Source organism: Euleptes europaea, chromosome 20 (assembly GCF_029931775.1).
Source record: "Euleptes europaea isolate rEulEur1 chromosome 20, rEulEur1.hap1, whole genome shotgun sequence".
Classification (NCBI taxonomy): domain Eukaryota; kingdom Metazoa; phylum Chordata; class Lepidosauria; order Squamata; family Sphaerodactylidae; genus Euleptes; species Euleptes europaea.
The window spans coordinates 23,507,612-23,527,624 of record NC_079331.1 but is presented as its reverse complement, the minus strand read 5'-3'; the positions used below and the strand labels follow the sequence as shown (position 1 = coordinate 23,527,624).

The following is a 20,013-nucleotide window of genomic DNA, read 5'->3' as shown; positions in this document are numbered from 1 at the left end:
CCCTCCTCTGGACACGTTCCAGCTTGTCTACATCCTTCTTAAATTGTGGTGCCCAAAACTGAACACAGTACTCTAGGTGAGGTCTAACCAGAGCAGAGTAAAGCAATACCATCACTTTACGTGATCTGGACACTATACTCCTTTTAATGCAGCATTTGCCTTTTTAGCTACCGCATCACACTGCTGACTCATGTTCAGTGTTTGGTCTACTAAGACCCCAAGATCCTTTTCACACACACTACTGCAGACAAGTCTCCCACATCATATAATTATGCATTTGATTTTGCCTACCTAAATGCAGAACTTTACATTTATCTTAGTCATTAGTTGGATTTCAGTGACCTCTCCCTCCTTCTTCTATCTGTACTGATGGTTATGAGCACTTCATGCATCCATCGAAGTGGAGCCTGGCCCAGGAAAGCTTCCACCCACCATAAGGCACCTTAGGATTCTTTGTTGCCACTGTTTTCCCTATGTGGTGGCCCCTTCAGGATGAGGTGGGCTATAAATCCAAACAAATGTCACTTTGTGGTGGTAGGGGAGGACTTTCCCCATAATTCTTCTTGCTCTTCTGGCTCTGTGCTTCCAAGCCAAAGAGTGCATGGAATGCTACTATCTTGTTTACATCTCAACTCTCTGCAGTCAAATTCAAGGTATAAATGGTGGCAGTGGAAAAAGTGCCGTCAAGTTGCTGCCAACTTATGGGGACCAATAAGATTTTCAAGGCAAGAGATGACATAGCAACCCTAGACTTCCTTGGTGGTTTCCCACCCAAGGACTAACCAGGGCTGACCCTGCTTAGTTTCCAGGACCTGATGAGATCGGGCTATCCTGCGCCATCCAGGTCAGGGCTAAGCAACACAAAACATTTTGAACTGCTTCTGCCAGGTCCAATGAACGCATCTATCACATTTTCATCTGACTCATCCCCCAAGGATCTCAAGGTGGCCAACACTGTTCCCTTTCCTCCATTTTATCCTCACAACAGCCCTGTGAGGTAGGTGGGCTGAGAGAGGGTGAGTAGTTCAGGAGTAAGTCTTGGATGGGTTGGGATTTGAACCCGGTTCTCTCCAGCCATGCTCATGTGATCATCCATCCAAGTCAGCCAAAGGCTTCTTTGTAATTTTCTTAATGACTTCCTGATTCTTCCTTAGACAGATGTCCAAGCTCTGGATCAGCTTCTTCAAATAGGGAACGTTTGGCTGAGCTGCTGTGCATGATAAACCTACGGGAAATAATTTATCCTCCCAGTATTAAAGGCTGAAAGACAAATGAGCAGGCTGGAGTGAGGGGGCTTCCAAACAAATGACGAGTTTGGCAAGGAACTGACAGAGATGGATTTGACCTAATCCCTGTCCTGGAATTCAGCCCCTCCGACACAGCAGCCAGGTGTCCTTTGGGGCCATAAAGCCCTCAAGGTCTGTTAGGCACTGAACACTTACCGTTTTCCAAGACAAAGACACATTGGAAATGGAAAATGCAGCCCACAAGCCCAAGGAGAATTTTAATATTATTGTCAGCTGTGCACAAGCCTTGGGGCATAGACTCATAAAAGGGAGCCCCTCCTGCCTAAAGGCCACTGCGATGTTCTAGGGTTTGAACACATTTTGGGGCAGTCACTGTCCTCCTTTTTCTACAGAGGCGACGTCAGCCGGTCAGTAACACCACGCTGTTCAGCCCTGTGAAGTATGTTCAGCCCTCCCCCACACAACTAACTATAAAACATTCATTTATTTGTGTGTGTGTGTGTGTTAAGTGCCGTCAAGTCGCTTCCAACTCATGGCGACCCTATGAATCAATGACCTCCAAAACATACTCTGCTCAGACTGGGGGCCGTGGCTTCTTTTAGTGAGTCAATCCACCTCATGTTGGGTCTTCCTCTTTTCCTGCCTTGTCTTCTCATAATGTGACCAAAGTACAGTAGCCTCAGTTTAGTCGTTTTAGCTTCAAGGAAGAGTTCAGGCTTGGTTTGATCTAGAACCCACTGGGTTTTTTTATTTTTTGGCAGTCCACAGTATCCGTAACCCTCTCCTCCAACACCACATTTCAAAGGAATTTACTTTCTTTATATCAGCTTTCTTCATTGTCCAGCTTTCACACCCATACATAGTGTCAGGGAATATGATGGCATGAATTCACTTGATCTTGGTCACCAGTGACGCAACCATTACACTTAAAACATGTATTTATTTACTTGCTGCATTTATGCCCTGCCTTTCTCCCCAGTGGGGATCCAAAGTAGCACTGTACAAAAGACTTCACTAAGTTACTCAGATAAACTATTGGGACTGTGCTTTGTACTGCTGTGGGTAGCTTGCGTTGGGTTGGATCCTATTGTGTCATTTTGCATCATTTAATGTCATGTTAACACTTAAGCTTTGCTTCAGTTCTGTTTTAAACTTCTGGTTGATTCTACAACCCAGATTCTAATTCATTGCTTATTGAATGTCCCATCTTGTTGATTGTATTGACTCACTCTGTGAGCTTGGGGTAGTGGATAAGAGCGGCAGACTCTAATCTGGTGAACCAGGTTGGTTTCCCCACTCCTCCACATGAAGCCTGCTGGGTGACCTGGCGCTAGTCACAGTTCTTTCCGGACTCTCTCAGCCCCACCCCACCTACCTCATGAGGTGTCTGTTGTGGGGAGGGGAAGGTGATAGTAAGCCGCTTTGAGACTCCTTAAAGGTAGAGATAAGCAGGACATAAAAACCAACTCCTCCTCCTCCTCCTCCTTCTGTTCCACCTGGAATCCCAGTGAGAAAGGTGGATTATAAATTACATAAATAATAAAAAATAAATTACATCATTCTCCTCTCCTTCATTTTATCCTCACAACAACCTTGTGAGGTAGCATAGCCTGAGAGAGTGTGACTAGCAACTTTTCCTGGCAGAGGTGGGGATTCAAACCTCGTAGTCTGACACTGTAACCACTATACCACCCTGACTGTCTAACAAAACAAAGACTTTTGACAGAATATTTCAGGGGTGATTGATACCAGCCTTGGGACAGGGGGTTAGTTCAGACTGCTGTGAAGGAGGTTTGAAATATGAAAACACAGGAACATATTCTCCATGTATCTGACTGGACATTGATATATGGTTCTTACATACTGCTCCTTCCACGGAAAGTGATAAATGCATACAATAAACTAAACACATAAAACAAGACCCCTGCCCCAACTCCAAGTAGTAAAACACCATCTGAATGACACGAGGGCAAAAATCTATTTCTACTGCAGACTTAAAATGGATTTCAGAGACATTCCTGGGCATCGTAGTATGGGGAGAAGGGGCTAGAGATTGCTAGCACAGAACTGTTGGTCAGCACTAATACCCAATTTATTTATTTATTTATTTATTTATTCATAGCATTTATGTTCTGCCTTTCTCCCCAATGGGGACTCAAAGCCGCTTAAATCACTCTCCTCCATTTTATCTTTTCAACAACCCTGTGAGGTAGGCTGGGCTGAGAGTGAGGGTAACTGGCCCAAGGCCCAGGCCAGAGTGGGGATTCTAACCTGATCTTGGTCTGACACCTTAACCAGTACACCACACTGGCTCTTTTAGTTTTGGGGATGCTTTGGAAGGGATGACATTCTTTTAGAAAACTGCTTTAAGTCTGAGATGCAGCGAGGAAGACAGATGCAAGAACGTGCGCTTCCATCTTTTCGTAGGGCAGGACTGGGCAGCTGCCAGAGTTCCCCAGACCCTCTTTCACCCACAGCAGTAAGAAGGAGGGGCTGATCAGCCCCTGAGCATACTAAGCGCCTTTCCCTTGGGCTGCTTGTGCTCTGGGGAGCTGTTCTGGCGGCCTGGAGAGACCCCAGCCATGCCCCAGGGCCTCTGGCGACGCCTCAGGGACTTGCAGCCGGGTGCAGCGGAGAGCCCCGTGCGCTTTTTCTCCTGAGCCACTTCTGGCTGCCCTGAAGCTGAGCTCCCCCACCCCTTGCAGCTGTGCCAGCCCCTCTGGTGCAGGGTTTGCCACGCTTCCCGGCCAGGCTAAACACCCAGGGCTTTGGGAGGCTTGTGGGGATCAGGCTAATGGGGAGGCTGTGGGGCAGCCTTATCCTTTGCTGGCCGCCGCTCTTCCCAGACGACGGCTGGACACAGGGTTTGTTTTCAGGCGCTCCAATCTGTTTTTAATTTCTACAGGTGGCTTTTCGCCTGGATTTTGAATTCAGCAAGACCGTTTTCCTGCAGAACTTGGAGATCTTTCTGACTGCCAACAGGTTGGCTGCGACACCATTTCATTCCTTTCCTTTTGTGTCTATTCATCATCATGATTTACTTAATGGGCTGCTCAGGGGGACACTTCCTGGAAGGCCTTTCCTGCCAGCCGCTTCAATGCTACCGTTGACACGGCCCCCTCCCCGCCTGTTTTTCCTTCCTAACACTTTTGAGGTCAACTGATGTCAGGGCATGGAAATTATATTTATTTGAACTTACCCTCCACCCCACCCTGCCTCAAAGGCAAGTTAATGGTATATTAAAGAGAAGAACCACGAATCACAGATGCTAATATCTCAGCCGATCACCAGCTCACCCCCAATCTCTAGGGGGAGCCAGACAAAGAAGCCCTCGGCAATCCTGATTGGATGCACAAGTAGGGTTGCCAACCTCTAGATGGTAGCTGGAGCTCTCCTGGGTCAGTTCAGCTGGAGAAAATGCAGGGTTGGGAAATACCTGGAGATTTTGGGGGTGGAGCCTGAGGACGGTGGGGTTTGGGGAGGGGAGAGATTTCAATGGGGTATAATGCCATTGAGTCTGCCTTCCAAAGTGGCAATTTTCTCCTGGGGAACTGATAGTGGGAGATCTCCAGCCACCACCTGGAGGCTGGCAACCCTAAGAAAATGGCCACTTTGGAAGGTGGGCCGTATGGCATTATACTAGGGTTGCCAGGTCCCTCTTTGCCTCTGGCGGGAGGTTATTGGGGCGGAGCCTGAGGAGGGCGGAGTTTGGAGAGGGGAGGGACTTCAATGCCATAGAGTCCAATGGCCAAAGCGGCCATTTTCTCCTCAGGCTCTGCCCCAAAAATCTCCAGGTATTTCCCAACCCGGAGCTGGCAACCCTGGGGCCCCGCCCTGCAGACAGGACTGCGATGTCTCCTGGACTCTTCAGAAGTACCCTCTGACTCCACAGAGACTGAAGAAAGCCGGGACTGGCTCTTCACTCTGGGGAGGAAGCCAGGAAACGCATTGCCAGGCACCACATTGGGAAACGCTGCTTTAAAGTTTCAAAGCATCCTTTCTCCCTCTTTCCTAACATACTCACAGGCCATTTATGCATGGATGTTTCCTCGCGGTCAACCCACTGATTACTTCGGAGCTTTGCTTTGATTATGCTTGCATTTTCTGACCGTCAGAGGTCGCCTCGCTCTCCCCTCACTTTCCCAAGCATTCCCCCCCCAGATTTTCTGGATGCCGCCTAAACACGAATCCAGAAAATGCGGGTCAAAATGCAGGGAAATGCAGGGGGAGAGCGAGGCGATCTCTGATGGTTGGAAAATGCAAGCATAATCAAAGGAAAGCCCCGAAACAGTCAGTGGGTTGACCGTGGGGAAACAGCCAGGCATGAATGGCCATCGAAAGCGACAGTAATTCCAGACCAGGAAGAAGAAAGACTTGGTGCGAGGCATAGTTAATGTGAGGAATCCCACAGGATTATTGGTGTGGCCCGGATGGCTTTGAAGAAGAGCTCCGACTGAAGGAAAATGTCTGAAAGTGGCTGAGTGGGGTGAAGGAGGAGGGCTGGTCTTCTGCCTTCCCTCCCTTCTTGTGGGTGTCTTAGAGGTACTTGGAGGGCCACTGGGAGGGAGGGAATGCAGGACGGGATGGACCCAACTTGGTCTGATCCAGCAGGGCTCTCTCTGGTTACCTCAGGATGTTGACAAGAGAGGTGGCTGCTGCATCAGGGTGCCAATTCTGGGTTGGGACATTCCTGGAGATTTGGGGGTAGAGCCTGGGGAGATGGGGTTTGGGGAGGGGAGGGTACTTCAGCAGGGTACCGTGCCATAGAGCCCACCCTCCAGAGCTGCCCTTTTCTGTTGCCCCGGTAGGTTGGACCAGAACCAAGGGGTTGAAATTAAATCAAAAGAGTTTCCATCTAGACATCTAGAAGAACTTTCTGACAGCGCAGTTCCTCAGGGGAACAGGCTTCCTCGGGAGGTGGTAAGCTCTCCTTCCCTGGAAGATTATAAGAAGAGGCTAGAAGGCCATCTGTCAGCAAAGCTGATTCTATGACCGTAGGCAGATCATGAGAGGGAGGGCATTTTGGCCATCTTCTGGGCATGGAGTAGGGGTCACTGGGCGTGTGGGGAGGGGGAGGTAGTTGTGAATTTCCTGCATTGTGCCAGGGGTTGGACGAGATGACCCTGGTGGTCCCTTCCAACTCTATGATTCTGTGATTCTCCAGGGGAATGGATCTCTGTCATCTGGAGATCAGATGTAATTCCAGGATGTTGCCGGAGGGAGGGGGAAGGAGGATCTCATTTGTGAAACGTGGGGCTCCTACTTGTTTAGGAGCCACCCGTCTTCCGTCTTGCTCCTTAATTCTCAGTTCTGTGTGCAGCCTGTACAGCTCCCAGAGCTACTTCTTATTCGGTCACATCCACTTTCTTCAAAGGAAAATTACAATCACACAAAGGGGAGGACTGACAGGAGGAGGTCGGGGTGGGGGGCACGAGGCCAATGGGACATGCAACAGACTTGTTTTCAAAATTGCCCCCACCACCACCACCAAAGGCAGCTGGGGGGCCATTCAAACTGCCTGTCTCCACGCTCTTCTAGCCTACTTACCCACATGGAGGGGCCGGGGGGCTAGCCCAGAGGGGAATCTTTTGTCCGCACTGATTTCTGAAACTGAATATGTTCATGAATACAAGGAAAGGAGTTTTTTTTACCCACCATGCACTAAAAAAAATGCACAGCAGAGTAAATGTTATATACAGAGAGGCTGTAAGACCTTTACTGTCCCCCCCCAACTGCTGCCCCCCCCCCCATGTAACAACTCCTTCCTGTATAATTTGAGCCTTCTTAGTAAAAGCTGGCTGTCTGCGCTCCAGGAGACCCAGGGTTTTATAGAAGCAAAACTTACTTTGGCTGTTAGAAAACCTGCCAAGCTGTGCTTGTAAATCAGAGCCCCGCCCCTGTCGGCACTTTTAATAGGGTGGCAGTTAAGTTGCCAAACCCCTTCGAGGAATGGAAAACTCTTGCTTTCTGACATGCCTCCGTCAGATGCCTTTCAAATGCAAACATTTGAATCCAGAACGCTTTCCTAAGCCTGGTCAGCTCATGGGGATAAGAAGGGGACGGCAACGTATAATTTGTCTTCAGAAGATGGCTTCATCCAGCAGCAGAACCTGGGCACTTATTAAAAACAGCAGAGGGAGAGACTGGGATTTAGGAGCAGCTCTCATTCATTTTAGCGGGGCTTGTGCAAAAACACTTGCCGGTGGATTGTCTACAGTGGGATCACCAAGATGTTTTGTGCCTCTGGTTCTCTGGAGGGTTGCCAGCCACCGGATGGGGCCTGGAGATCTTCTGGAATCTATATATCTTAATTGCCAAGTGTGGCCCCCATCTGCAGATACCTAAATCCATGGATTGGGGCCATGCTTACCCCAAACAGATGTTTCTGCAGACTTGGGGGATCCCTAGGTCTGCAGAAAAAATTGACATTTAAAAAAAACATTGGGGGGGGGGTGTTGGATTCCCCCACCCCCCAAGAAATAAAAAGTGTTCTCTGCACAAGCTGCTGCACAAGCCGCTGCAGGGATCCACTCAGGTCCAGCTGCCTCGGCGGTGGATGCCTAGAAGAGCTCTTGGTCCGGCCGCCATGGCAGCGAACGCTTGAAGCAGCCTCCAGGCCCGGCTACTGCGGCAGCAGACACCGAGAGAGGCTCGGGGTGTGCCTGTCACGGTGGCGGGCTTGAGGTAGGTGGTGGGGGCCTGGAGCCGTGATGGAGGGTAGATGGGATCCCACCTCTAAGTCTCAGAGGCCTTCCACTTGTTACAACCGATCTCCAGATTACAGAGTCCAATACCCCCTGAGAAAATGGCAACTTTGGTAGGTGGACTCTATGGTGTTACACCTTGTTGAGGTCCCCCAGGCTCCACTCCCGGATCTCCAGGAATTTTCTAGCCCAGAGTTAGCAACCTTAGGAGGGGGGCACTGAATGAGGTGATTCACACCCCAGTCCTAACCTGGCTTTGAAACATAGAAACAGAGAGCTGGAAGGGACATCCAGGGTAATCTAATCCAACCCCCTGCACAATGCAAGGAATTCACTACCAGCTTCACTCCCCCAGTTGTCACAGTTCATGCCTTTCAGTGCCTAAGCTCTTAGAATGGACTCCTTCCTGAGAAGGAATATGTTATCTTATTCAGGTGGACACCTACTGAGCAGGAATCAACTTTTCTTCAGAAAGTAAGCTTTTTCTTGAGATGCGCCAATAAATTTATGAAAAGGGACATGATTGTATGTATAATTAAAATGCATTTATTTTATACCACATAATATGTGCTTTTATCATGGTTACAAAGTCTTAAAATAGTATATAAGTTTAGACATCATCAGTCTTAAACATGTTCACGTTGCAAGCAATCTTTAATAATATCTATGCCTCTATAAAAGAGTATCTTATCTTAATATGGTAATGATATTTTATTTAGAATATAAATCAGTTACAGAAATCATATAAAAATGGTTAGTGTAATGGAGAAAGATTTGATATAGTTAAGAGCATCTTAACTCAAATCACATAGAACATCATAGTAATATCTTAATATAGAAGACATACTATACCCCGTCATGTCATCTGCAAACCTTCTCAACCTATATATCAGGCTTTAGAGAGATCTGAAAAGTTCCTGATCCATGTTCAGGATATGTTAACCTTTGCTATGTCTTTGCAAAGGTTAGAGAAATCTCAGGTTCCATGTAGAAATTGTATTTTAAAGCATATTTTCACTCCATGCCAGGACCAAGTCCATGAAATCATAGCGAAATCTCCCAGTGTTCTTAGCCTATGAAAAGGCCTCTGATCTATGTTAGGAACAGAGATATCTATGGTATGTGCATGCTATCTATAGTTGTATCAAAATCAGACAGTAATGCAAAGCTTATGAGAAAGCCATGTAATGTGTTATGTGTAAGCTTAAAGCTGTTAGGAAGTCTCTCTGATAGTGCTAATATCAGAGAGATCTGTGTGTGAACCTTTGGTTCAATGTAAGAGCCTAATAGCTCCATGAATATTACTCCATGTAATCTGTGTAAGCACTGTGTACTGTGTAAGCATTGTGCACTATCACAGAGTACAGAGGCACTCCTGTCGGTTAGGAAGACCTCTGGCTTCTGCTCAAAGAATGTTCAGAATCCTCTCTGTCAGCTAGAGAAGACTTCTGACACAAGCTCAGAGAGTTAACTTTTAGTCCTGTGTAAAGGAGACTATAGGTTTTACAATCTTCATGCTTGCAAGGACTGGGAAGCCAAGCAAGACTAGATAGATCTTTGTGAGACTCCATCAATCCTTGTTAGAATAAACCGGCTCTCAGTGTTCCAAATATGGAATGATCCAAACTCCTAGACCCCACTCTAAGGTTAGTAGGAATTCTAGGAGCCCCCATCCCATTCATAGGATGGAGAAGTCTGCAAGCATTCATTTCAGACATCCAGCCTTAGTAAGTACTGGCTATTCCGAAAACAATCTCCCTCAAGGGAGTTTCCCCCTCCAGCCTCACAGGAAGGCTTGTAAAATATTAGAAACCTCTTTTGCCTTGAGACCTTCAATCCACGCAAGAATCAGAGCTCAGAGTCTTTACATCTCACGCAAGAGATGGAGGGAATCATGTCAGGTCAGCGGGTGTCAGCCTTTCAAAAACTCTCCAACTTCTGGCTGGCTAGCTCTTTCTTTTTATAATTTTTAGACATGAGTCAAGTCCAGTGCACTTGTACTTTTCGAGTGCTGCACCCCTACCATGGCTCTGTTATTTTCCTTGACTCATAACATTTTTCAGCATCGTTTCCTTGTTAAGAATACAGTTAGGCTGGCTGGTCCGTACCTCTGGAAGGGGTACTCCATAACCTAAAGTCTGTAACTTCATTATGTGTCATCTCATTACATCATAGTTCTCAGTCAGCACTTTCACAGAGCAGCTGTACTCTTATCTATTTGTTAGTGGCTTTGTTCCAAGACGGAGCTGCAATATCTCATACAGGAATACAGGAAGACGTTGATAAAAAGTGTTTCAGGACAGAGGCTCCTGCAACCCATTCTTTACATATGAGGTCTATATGGGATTCAAATGGGCAAATTACTCTCCATTTCCATCATATCCTATAACACAGTGACCCTTGCTGTATACCCAGAGGAAAGCAAAAAAACTCCCGGGATCACTGGCCTGGAGGAAAATCCCTTCGTGACACCACAGTGGCAACTGGCATTACCCTGGGCATGTAAGAAAGGGCCATGAGAGCCAAGCGCTGACACAACCCAGCATGGTGTAGTGGTTAAGAGCGGTGGTTTGGAGCGGTGGACTCTGATCTGGAGAACCGGGTTTGATTCCCCACTCCTCCACATGAGCGGCGGATGCTAATCTGGGGAACCAGGTGGGTTTCTCCACTCCTGCACATGAAGCCAGCTGGGTGACCTTGGGCTAGTCACACTCTCTCAGCCCCAACCACCTCACAGGGTGTCTGTTGTGGGGAGGGGAAGGCGATTGTAATCCGCTTTGATTCTCCCTTAAGTGGGAGAGAAAGACGACATATAAAAACTAACTCTTCTTCTTTTTCTTCTTCCCCTCCCTCTCATGATCTGCCTTTGTGGAAGGAAACTGCTATAAAATGAAGGGTCTTACTTCCAAGCAAGCATGGTTAAGATATGGGTGCCGAATCTCATTCAAGGAAACGGCAGTGAAGGAGTGCAAACTTTATTGTGTTAGAAAAAGGCTCCCCAAACTGGGCACGTAGGAGCACTGCAAAAACACAGCCGTGCCAAAATCCATTGGAAAAACTATCCGATTTTTCTCTTTGCTTCAGCTTGGAGCAGATTAACTCTTTGCACGGTTTATGAATTGTGCCGTGTCAGCCAGAAATTCCCTTTTGTACGTCTAAATCTCCCACCAGGCTAATAGAGCGCTGGCAAGCAGCAGGGAGAACATTCCTCTGTCTGCCAAAGTAGCCATGAACCTAACTGAGAAGGAGCGGTGTCCTTGGGAAGCAGACCCGTGCCAGCCTGGGCATGAATTCTGCCAAGGAAAAGCTGATCTGTGCGTAGAGCTAACTGCGCATCATCTAAGTCAGCAAAGCTGTGTGATCCTGGAAGTAGCTAAATGCCAAAGCAGCTAGCTTAGGTTTCCCAGGTTCTCCTGGCCACTGGCAGGGGTGGGGTAGGGACTTGAAGGGCTGTCATAGAGAGGAGGGCGCCGAGTTATTTTCTGTTGCCCCAGAAGGTCAGACCAGAACCAACAGGTTCAAATTAAATCAAAAGAGTTTCCATCTAGACATTAGGAAGAACTTTTTAACAGTTAGAGCGGTTCCTCAGTGGAACAGGCTTCTTCGAGAGGTGGCAAACTCTCCTTCCCTGGAGGTTTTTAAGCAGAGGCTAGATGGCCATCTGTCAGCAATGCTGATTCTATGACCTTAGGCAGATCATGAGAGGGAGGGCATCTTGACCATCTTCTGGGCATGGAGTAGGGGTCACTGGGGGTGTGGGGGAGAGGTAGTTGTGAATTTCCTGCATTGCACAGGGGGTTGGACAAGATGACCCTAGTGGTCCCTTCCAACTCTATGATTCTGTTATTCCAGATCCGTTTTGGGAAACTTCTGGAGATTTAGGGACTGAGCCTGGGGGGTACAGGGACCTCAGTGGGGTACAGTGCCATAGAGTCCACCCTCCAAAGGAGCCATTTTCTGCAGGGGAACTGATCTCTGTTGTCTGGAGATGAGCTGTAATTCCAGGGGATCCCCAGGTCCCACCTGGAGGTTGGCAACCCTGGCTAACACCTCCCCCCCCCCGTTCTAATACTGTTTTGAGACTCAGCAGTCAGATTTAAACTCCAGTTTTGTAGCACATATTCAGGCTATTAATTGGGGGGGAACCAAAGGGGTTGATATAACACTATCTAACAGCCAATAAATCTATTTTTATTATGTATTGCGCACAATTGTATTTAAAAACACAGGGCCTAAAATACAGGCTTCCTGAAAAGCACAAACATAGTTACAAATATTACCAACACATAACAGTTGATGTTAGTACGTAAAATGACCAAAATCTGACCAGACTGGCCATTAGCTGCCGCTCGTCAAAGAAGCACCCCAACGGGTTTGTGGTTTGTCTGTCCTTCTAGTGAGAGTGAGGAACTGGAAGGCACCAAAGAAGACAACTCGGTGCTCCTGAAGCTTCCACTGAAGTATGAAACCGACCTGCTTTTCACCAGGTATTTGGAACGAGAATAAAGTGCAAGGAAACGAACCAGAGTCTTCAGAGGCCACAATTGCTTATTCTGGAATAATTTTTTCCCTCAGTTCCTCTGGTGCCCCAGGACTCCTCCTCTTCAGTTCTGCCGCCTCCCTTGCCACTGATGGCTGGGAACTGGATCCCTTGTTGTGCTGGGTGGACAACTGATCTCCAGGCTACGGAGATCTCTTCCCCACAGGATTGGCCCCGTTGCCTTCACACTTGGTCCCTGGCCAAAAACAACAAACACCTTTTGTTTTTGTCCTGCATTTGGCTACAGCGTGGTGTAGTAGTTAAGAGCCGTGGTTTGGAGCGGTGGACTCTGATCTGGAGAACCAGATTTGGTTCCCCACTCCTCCACATGAGCGGCGGAGGCTCATCTGGTGAACCGGGTTGGTTTCCCCACTCCACATGAAGCCCGCTGGGTGACCTTGGGCTAGGCACACTGTCTCAGCCCCACCTACCTCACAGGGTGTCTGTTGTGGGGAGGGGAAGCGAAGGTGATTGATTGTAAGCCGGTTTGATTCTTCCTTAAGTGGTAGAAAAAGTCGGCATATAAAAACCAACTCTTCTTTTGCTGCTGCTGAAATTTCTGCCAGGGGGTTGAAAAGGGGAGGGGGTGTCCATGCCTGCCTCGCCTTCAACCACAGCAGGGGTCCACAGAAGCCTTCAAGGAGGTGACTTTTCTTCTCAGCAGCTTCTCTTGTTGCTCCTTCCTTCAGGACTTCCAGCCAGGACTATTATGAGATTGTGTCAAACAGTTCCCTGGAGAGAGATGACAGCGTTGGCCCTCCCTTTAACTGCACTTTTAAGGTAACGCCGCTCACAGTTCAAAACACCCAAAGAACGGGGCATGTGGGGGTGCCGGGGGGGGGGGGCTTCAAGAAAGGTTATGATCTGGTGCTTTGTGCGAATTCTTCCAGCTTCAGAATCTGGGCCTCTTTACTGTTGACGGGCTGGCCGTCAGAATCACGGTCCCGGTGGCCACGCGGGGAGGGAACCGCCTGCTTCAGCTGCTGGATTTCAAGGTAATCAATGAGGTAGATGGGAGGGACTGTGGCTCAGTGGTAGAGCATCTGTATGGCATGCAGAAAGTCCCAGGTTCAATCCCCAGCATCTCAAGTTAAAGGGACCAGGCAAGTAGGTGATATCAAAGACCTCAGCCTGAGACCCTGGAGAGCCCCTGCCAGTCTGAGTAGGCAATACTGATTTTGATGGACCAAGGGTCTGATTCAGTAGAAGGCAGCTTCATGTGTAGACGGGCTCTTATTGGCTGTTGAAGTTACCTCTGCTTTTCTTTTAATACATCAAAACTTCCTTTCTGCATTGCCATAGGAGAATGTTATCATGCAGGATGCTTTTTCTCTCAAAAATGCTTTATTGATAGTAAAAAAAGTTCAAAGGTAGATTAAAACATGGTTACATAGCCATAAGGCGCACTGGGAAAGAAAATAACAGTCTTAGCTGGCTGAATATACTTGCTAAGCTGTTACATAGCTGCTGATCTTAATAGCTATAAAGACGTAGGTCATTTATGCAGGATCGATTTTGATGCTCGCTCAAAGCTCCTTTTTAAAATCCGACCTTTAAAATGCTTATTCTGCATCCCAATGCAAGAGGAGAAAGTCAAACAAATTCCACCCCCCCACACTCGCCTGCTCCTTCTTTCCTTCGATTGCATAGCCATTTGCAATCCTCATTTGAATAGCTAACCTGCGGCTATGATTCTTCATGCTTCCTTGAGTGGATGCTTTGAAGTGGGAACAGAGCATATAAAAAAGGTCTCGTTAAAGGGGCTCTTAAGAAATGTGAAGCAGGTATGCGCCGGCTTCGCAGTGACTTCTGGAATGAGGGTTCAGTGTGAAGAACTCAAAAAAATATACGGGGCGCTTCAGCCTGGAACACGCTGCTAATTACCAAGCATAAACGGCCGTAGTCTCGGGCTGCAGAATACTTGCTGGAGTTGCAGCATTGCAGAGGAAAGCAGGATAAAATAGTAAAGGTAAAAGATATCCACCATGAGGCATAGCCTAACTTACGGTAAAGTGAACTCAGGTCAGATGACCCATAACTCCCCATCAGGATAGTCTCCAGGGAGAAGTCCTTGGATGATTCAAACTGGTTTGAGCTGGAGTAGCATTCACAGGAGAAAAGGGTGACTTTGTTCCCCTCCCATCTGCCCACAGATGAGCTCTAGTCCTGCAGCCAACCCATAAACAGATTCCAGCAGACGGCAAGTCCACAAAAGCAGTTTTATTGATCTAATCGTGATCTAGTCGTGATCTAATCTGGCCTTGGGGAGAGCTGCAAAACAACACCTGGAAGCTCAACCATGAACTGTCTTCGTGGCCTGCTCCTGACACTGACTCAATTAATTAAGCTGGTACCTGCTGCTGTCCTTGATGATCCTGTCTGTTAGGGTAACAAGCTGCAGGTGTTGCTTGTTAGGAGAAGGTGTTGGCTAGGCCCCCTGGGAAACTGCTGGAGCTACACTTAAGCACACAAAATGGAGAATAATACTGTTGACAAGAACAAAATGGTTCTTCTGTGTTCACAGGTAGGTTAGGCTGAGAGTGTGTGACTAGCCCAAGGTCACAGCAGAGTGAGTGAGGATCTGACCCAGGGTCTCCCGGAGCTTAGTTCGATGCTTATAACCAAGACACCAAACTCCCAGAACTTGTCTATGTAAAGTCCGTGTGGAGGATGCTTGTGGACTTTGCCGTGTGAGAAGCGTCCTCCAAAGCCACCTCAGATCCCTCGTAGCTTCTAGGCTGCCCATCAGCAGATCCAGAAAATGGTTAAAAAAGGCACAGTAGCAAAGCATTTTAGAATATCCATTTTAGAATAAATCCACATAGAGGTTCATGATAATTCCAAAATGCACAAGGGAAAATACCAGGGAAGCAAAAGATGTCTCTGACCATTCCAGGCTGAGAAGATCATAACCGTAAAAGACGTGGGCTTAAGAGCCCCGCCTGAGTTCTTTTCTTGGCCTGTAGCCCAAAATGGCACCTTTGGCTGGTGCTGAGGCTCTCCTTCCCAGGAGTTGGGTAATCTCTAGGTTTCCTAACACCTTCAAAGTCCCCACCGCTGCCACCACCTCTGTTAATGTCATCCTTCAACGGACGCAATTATCGAACCACTTGTGTGAGGGTCTCTGTCTATGTGTCTCTGCTTCCCATCACCTGCTTTGTTATCAGTGAACTCGTAAAAGCAGTTCACACCTTCTGGTCTCAGGCGCCAGGCCTGATTGCCCCAAGTATCTTCCCCCCCGCTGTTCTTCCTGTCAGTACTCCCTCAGGCCGATGCGGCCTTGGAAGTGTGATAGCTTCACCAGACTTCCTGGGACTCGTCTGATGTTTTGTATTATGCCAAGCTTGTAACTTCCCATAACAATAAGTGTGAACCCCAGTGCCCCAGTGCCCTGGAGTCAATATATTCTGTAAACCCAAATAGCCCCTCACTTGCAACTTTCTACCTGTGCCTGTCTCATCTCCTGATGTCTTCAATAAATCCTTTGTTTCTTTACCAACGTCTGAACATTTGATTTGGAGAAGCAAACTCAGAGAGAGGGGATCTCTCACATTAAGTTGCAAGTCCTTGCCTCTCGGACTGCTGCTGTACCTTTTGGGACAGAATGCAAGGCGACGAGGAAAACACCCCTACTACCCCTGTGGCACCGAAGGAACCGGTGGTGCCGGAGAAACCGGACCCCAAGGAGGAGGGTGTCAAGCCAAGGAAACCTAAGGATCCCATCCCCGACCAAGGCGGGGACGGACGTCCCCGAGGACTTTTCAACAATTGGCTGGACTCCCCCAAGGGTTGGTCTCTCTCCCGAACTGCGGCGAAGGATCGCCGGTTGGCCTTCCCCAGCACGGGACTCGAAGGGGACCCGGCACGCAAGGAGGCCCTGATGGAGGAAGAACGCAGGCAGTGGCAGGAGGATCGCCAAGCTATGCAGGAGCAGATGGAGACCATGCAGCGTGTGATGGGTGAGATGGCAGCGGCCCTTGACGCACTGAAAGTGCAACCGCCCGCCGGCAATCTCCCGGACGGGGCACCGGCAGCTCCTCCCGCGCCTCCTAGCCTCCCGTCCCGTCGGGACCTGAAAGTCACGTATGACGGTTCAGGGGACCAGTTGACCTTTTTCATGGTCCAAGTGGACATTTTTATGCGAGAACAAGGCCGGACCTTCACTTCCGAGGAGTCCCGGGTGCAGTACGTGGCTTCCTTACTGCAAGGGGAGGCGGCCGCCTGGATGGTGTTGCAGTATGAACTCCGCTCGCCGGTGCTGCGAACCCTGGACGAATTTATGGTAGCACTCCGAAACCGCTTTGAGGACCCGACTCTGGGTGAGCGGGCTAAAGCCTCCCTGATGCAACTGCGCCAAGGGACCAAGTCGGTGGCGCAGTATGCAAGTGAGTTCCAGTCACTGGCCAGCCGAATCCTGGACTGGAGTGAGGCCACTTTGGTACAGTGTTTCAGGGAGGGCCTCAACCCAGACCTCCAACATTGGGTCTTCATGCAAGGGAACCCCCCGGATGTGGAAGGTTGGGTTCGCCACGCTGCCGACATCGAGAATCGCAAACAACTCCTGACCTTGTCCAAACAACGCATCGGACGAGACCCGAGACCCCGGAGCGACCGGGGCCGAGACTTCCGACTGGGGGGCAGCGGGGGTCCCTCGGCCGCTGAACGCCGCAAGCGTTTTGAGACCGGTGTCTGCCTGACCTGCGGAGGTAAGGGACACTTTGCGTCGCAATGCCCCTCTCGTTCGGGCCGCCCCAACCCCCCACGCCAAGCCCCGACCGAACCACAGAAGGCGGCTGCCGAGGACCAGCCCCGCCGCAGGAGCGGACCACCGGGCCGACGTTCCGGCGCACCCTCCGCTCTCCATGCGCGCCCCCAGGACGGGGTCTCCACTTCTACTGGCCCAACGGGGTCCCGGATTACAAGTACTACTTTTGATTCGGACGGGTCCCCGACCGCCACCACTCCTTCCCCCTCTTCCAGCGAGGAGGAAGAGTGGGAACAGCCGGCAAAAAACGCCGTCGGTCTGCTGTAGTAGGGGCTCCGCAGCAGACCGCCCCTGTCGTTGTGCAAGGAGCTCCACCGATGGTAAGCGCCCAAGAGGACAATGTGTATGTGCGTGTTCACCTATCCCTACCTAAAGGGGGTCCCAGTTTAGAATTCCCCGCGTTGGTTGACTCGGGGTGTGCCCGCACCATGATTAGTGAGGAAACTGCCAAGAAACTGGGAGTCCGGCGCAAGCGGCTTCCGGGACCCCTCCGCTTTTCCCAAATGGACGGGAGTGATTTTAAACGGGGCCCGGTGACCCACAGAACTGCAGCCGTGATTATGTCCGTGGGGGAACATTGGGAACGCTTGTATTTTACCATCGCCCCTATTGTAACCCCTGTGGTGTTAGGGATGAACTGGCTACGGGGACACAATCCATCCATCGACTGGGTTGAACGGGTGCTCTCGTTTCCCGAAAACCCCTGTAGGTTACATGACAAGGAACGGGTTGTCCGGTCTCCGGCCGCCGCAGTGGTAGGGTTCCCCCCCCCAGCCACCGTTCCTCCTCAACTGCCCACCGAATACTCGCAGTTTGCGGACGTCTTTGATGTTAGGGAATGTGACGAACTACCCCCCCACAGAGAGACGGACTGCGCCATCGAAATTGTGGGGGAAGGCAAACTGTCTAAAGGGAAGATCTACCCCATGAGCCCTAGTGAAAAGGCGGTGTTACGGGACTATCTGGATGCCAACTTGGCGAGGGGTTTCATACGCCCTTCCAAGGCTCCTTATTCGGCCCCAGCCTTCTTTGTGAAGAAAAAGACGGGAGATTTAAGACTGTGTATTGACTTTCGTAGGCTAAACGCCGTCACCCAGTCTAACGCTTACCCTCTCCCTCTTATTCCCGACCTTCTAGCACAATTAAAGGAGGGCCGAATCTTCACCAAACTGGACTTAGTGGAAGCATACCACCGCATTCGCATTAAAGAAGGAGACGAGTCCAAAACAGCCTTTTCCAGCTGTTTTGGAATGTTTGAGTACCTAGTCATGCCTTTCGGACTTTCGGGGGCTCCCAGTGTGTTTATGCAATTAATTAATGAGGTTTTACATGATTTGCTGTTTCGGGGGGTGGTGGTATTTCTCGATGACATCCTTATTTACTCTGAAACCATGGAAGAACATGTGCGCCTAGTGCGAGAAGTGCTCCAGCGGCTGCGGGAGCACAAACTGTATGCTAAGGTGTCCAAATGTGAGTTCCACCAACCTTCCATTACTTTTCTTGGGTACGTGATTTCCCACCAAGGGTTAGAAATGGACCCCGCAAAGGTCCAGGCGGTGCGGGATTGGGAACCCCCCACTACCCGCCGCCAGCTTCAGCAGTTTTTGGGATTCGCTAACTTTTACCGAAACTTCATTCCTAATTTTGCCCAAGTTGCGCTTCCCCTCACTGCCCTGTTGCGTACCAAGGACAAGGGGGCTAGCGCCGCGCTTCCCTCAGCCCGTTTGCAATGGTCCCCCCAGTGCCAGCAGGCTTTTGAACGTTTAAAGCTGCTTTTTTCATCCGAACCCGTTTTGGCTCACCCGGATTGCACCAAGCCTTTTGTGGTGCAAGTGGATGCCTCGGATGTGGCCATGGGCGGGGCCCTATTGCAGAGGGATGAAGGGGGGCGGTTGAGGCCATGCGCCTACTTCTCCAAGAAGTTTTCCCAGTCCGAAATCAACTGGGCTATTTGGGAGAAGGAGGCGGCGGCGGTCAAACATGCCCTCACCATATGGAGGCACTTTTTAGAAGGTGCCGAACTGCCGTTTGAAGTGTGTACCGATCACAAGAATCTTGAGGCTCTCAAGGGAGCTAGAAAGCTCAACGCCAAACAAATTCGGTGGGCCCAATTTTTCGCCAAATTCCGGTTCACCCTCAAGCATGTCCCTGGCAAAGAAAATGCCCTAGCCGACGCCTTGTCACGACTTCCCCAGTATCGCAACGATTTCGATCGCCCAGTCGATTCCCTGTTCACTCCCGAGCAGCGAGGGGAGGTTCCAAGCTTAGTCGTCACTACCCGGTCCCAAGCCCAACAACCAGAGACCCCCCCTACGCTCAAGGGTATCCCGGAAGCCTTCCAACAGCGGCTCCGGGACACCTCCTTACAGGAGGAGGAGCACCATCTCCTCCCCACTGGCTTGGAACGAACCAACACCTGGTGGGTGCAAGGGGGAAAACTATATGTCCCATCCTCCCTTCGCAAAGAGGTATTGGGACTTGTACATGGTGCCAGGTTGGCGGGTCATTTTGGTTTCATAAAAACTCTTCACCTGGTACGGAGGCAGTTCTGGTGGCCCGGTATGAGATCTGATGTAGAGCTGTATGTGCGCAGCTGCCCCACTTGCGCCACAGCTAAGAAACGGATGGGAAAACCCCCAGGGCTTCTCAAACCGCTTGAGAACCCCTCCCGTCCCTGGGAAGTCATCGCCATGGATTTTATCACCGACCTACCTCCAAGTCGGGGAAAGACGGTTCTCTGGGTAATCACGGACCTTT

The 20,013-nt window shown here is 49.6% G+C and overlaps 1 protein-coding gene across 1 annotated transcript in view; it reads left to right on the top strand.

Annotated features, from left to right (window-relative positions):
* ITGA11 (integrin subunit alpha 11) overlaps positions 1-20,013 on the top strand; it is a 132,791-nt gene that overhangs the window by 99,062 nt on the left and 13,716 nt on the right. The window contains exons 22-25 of the mRNA XM_056865758.1: positions 4,153-4,229; positions 12,349-12,438; positions 13,181-13,271; positions 13,382-13,498. Coding sequence (XP_056721736.1) covers positions 4,153-4,229; positions 12,349-12,438; positions 13,181-13,271; positions 13,382-13,498 — 375 coding nt within the window. The remainder of the gene's footprint in view (positions 1-4,152; positions 4,230-12,348; positions 12,439-13,180; positions 13,272-13,381; positions 13,499-20,013) is intronic.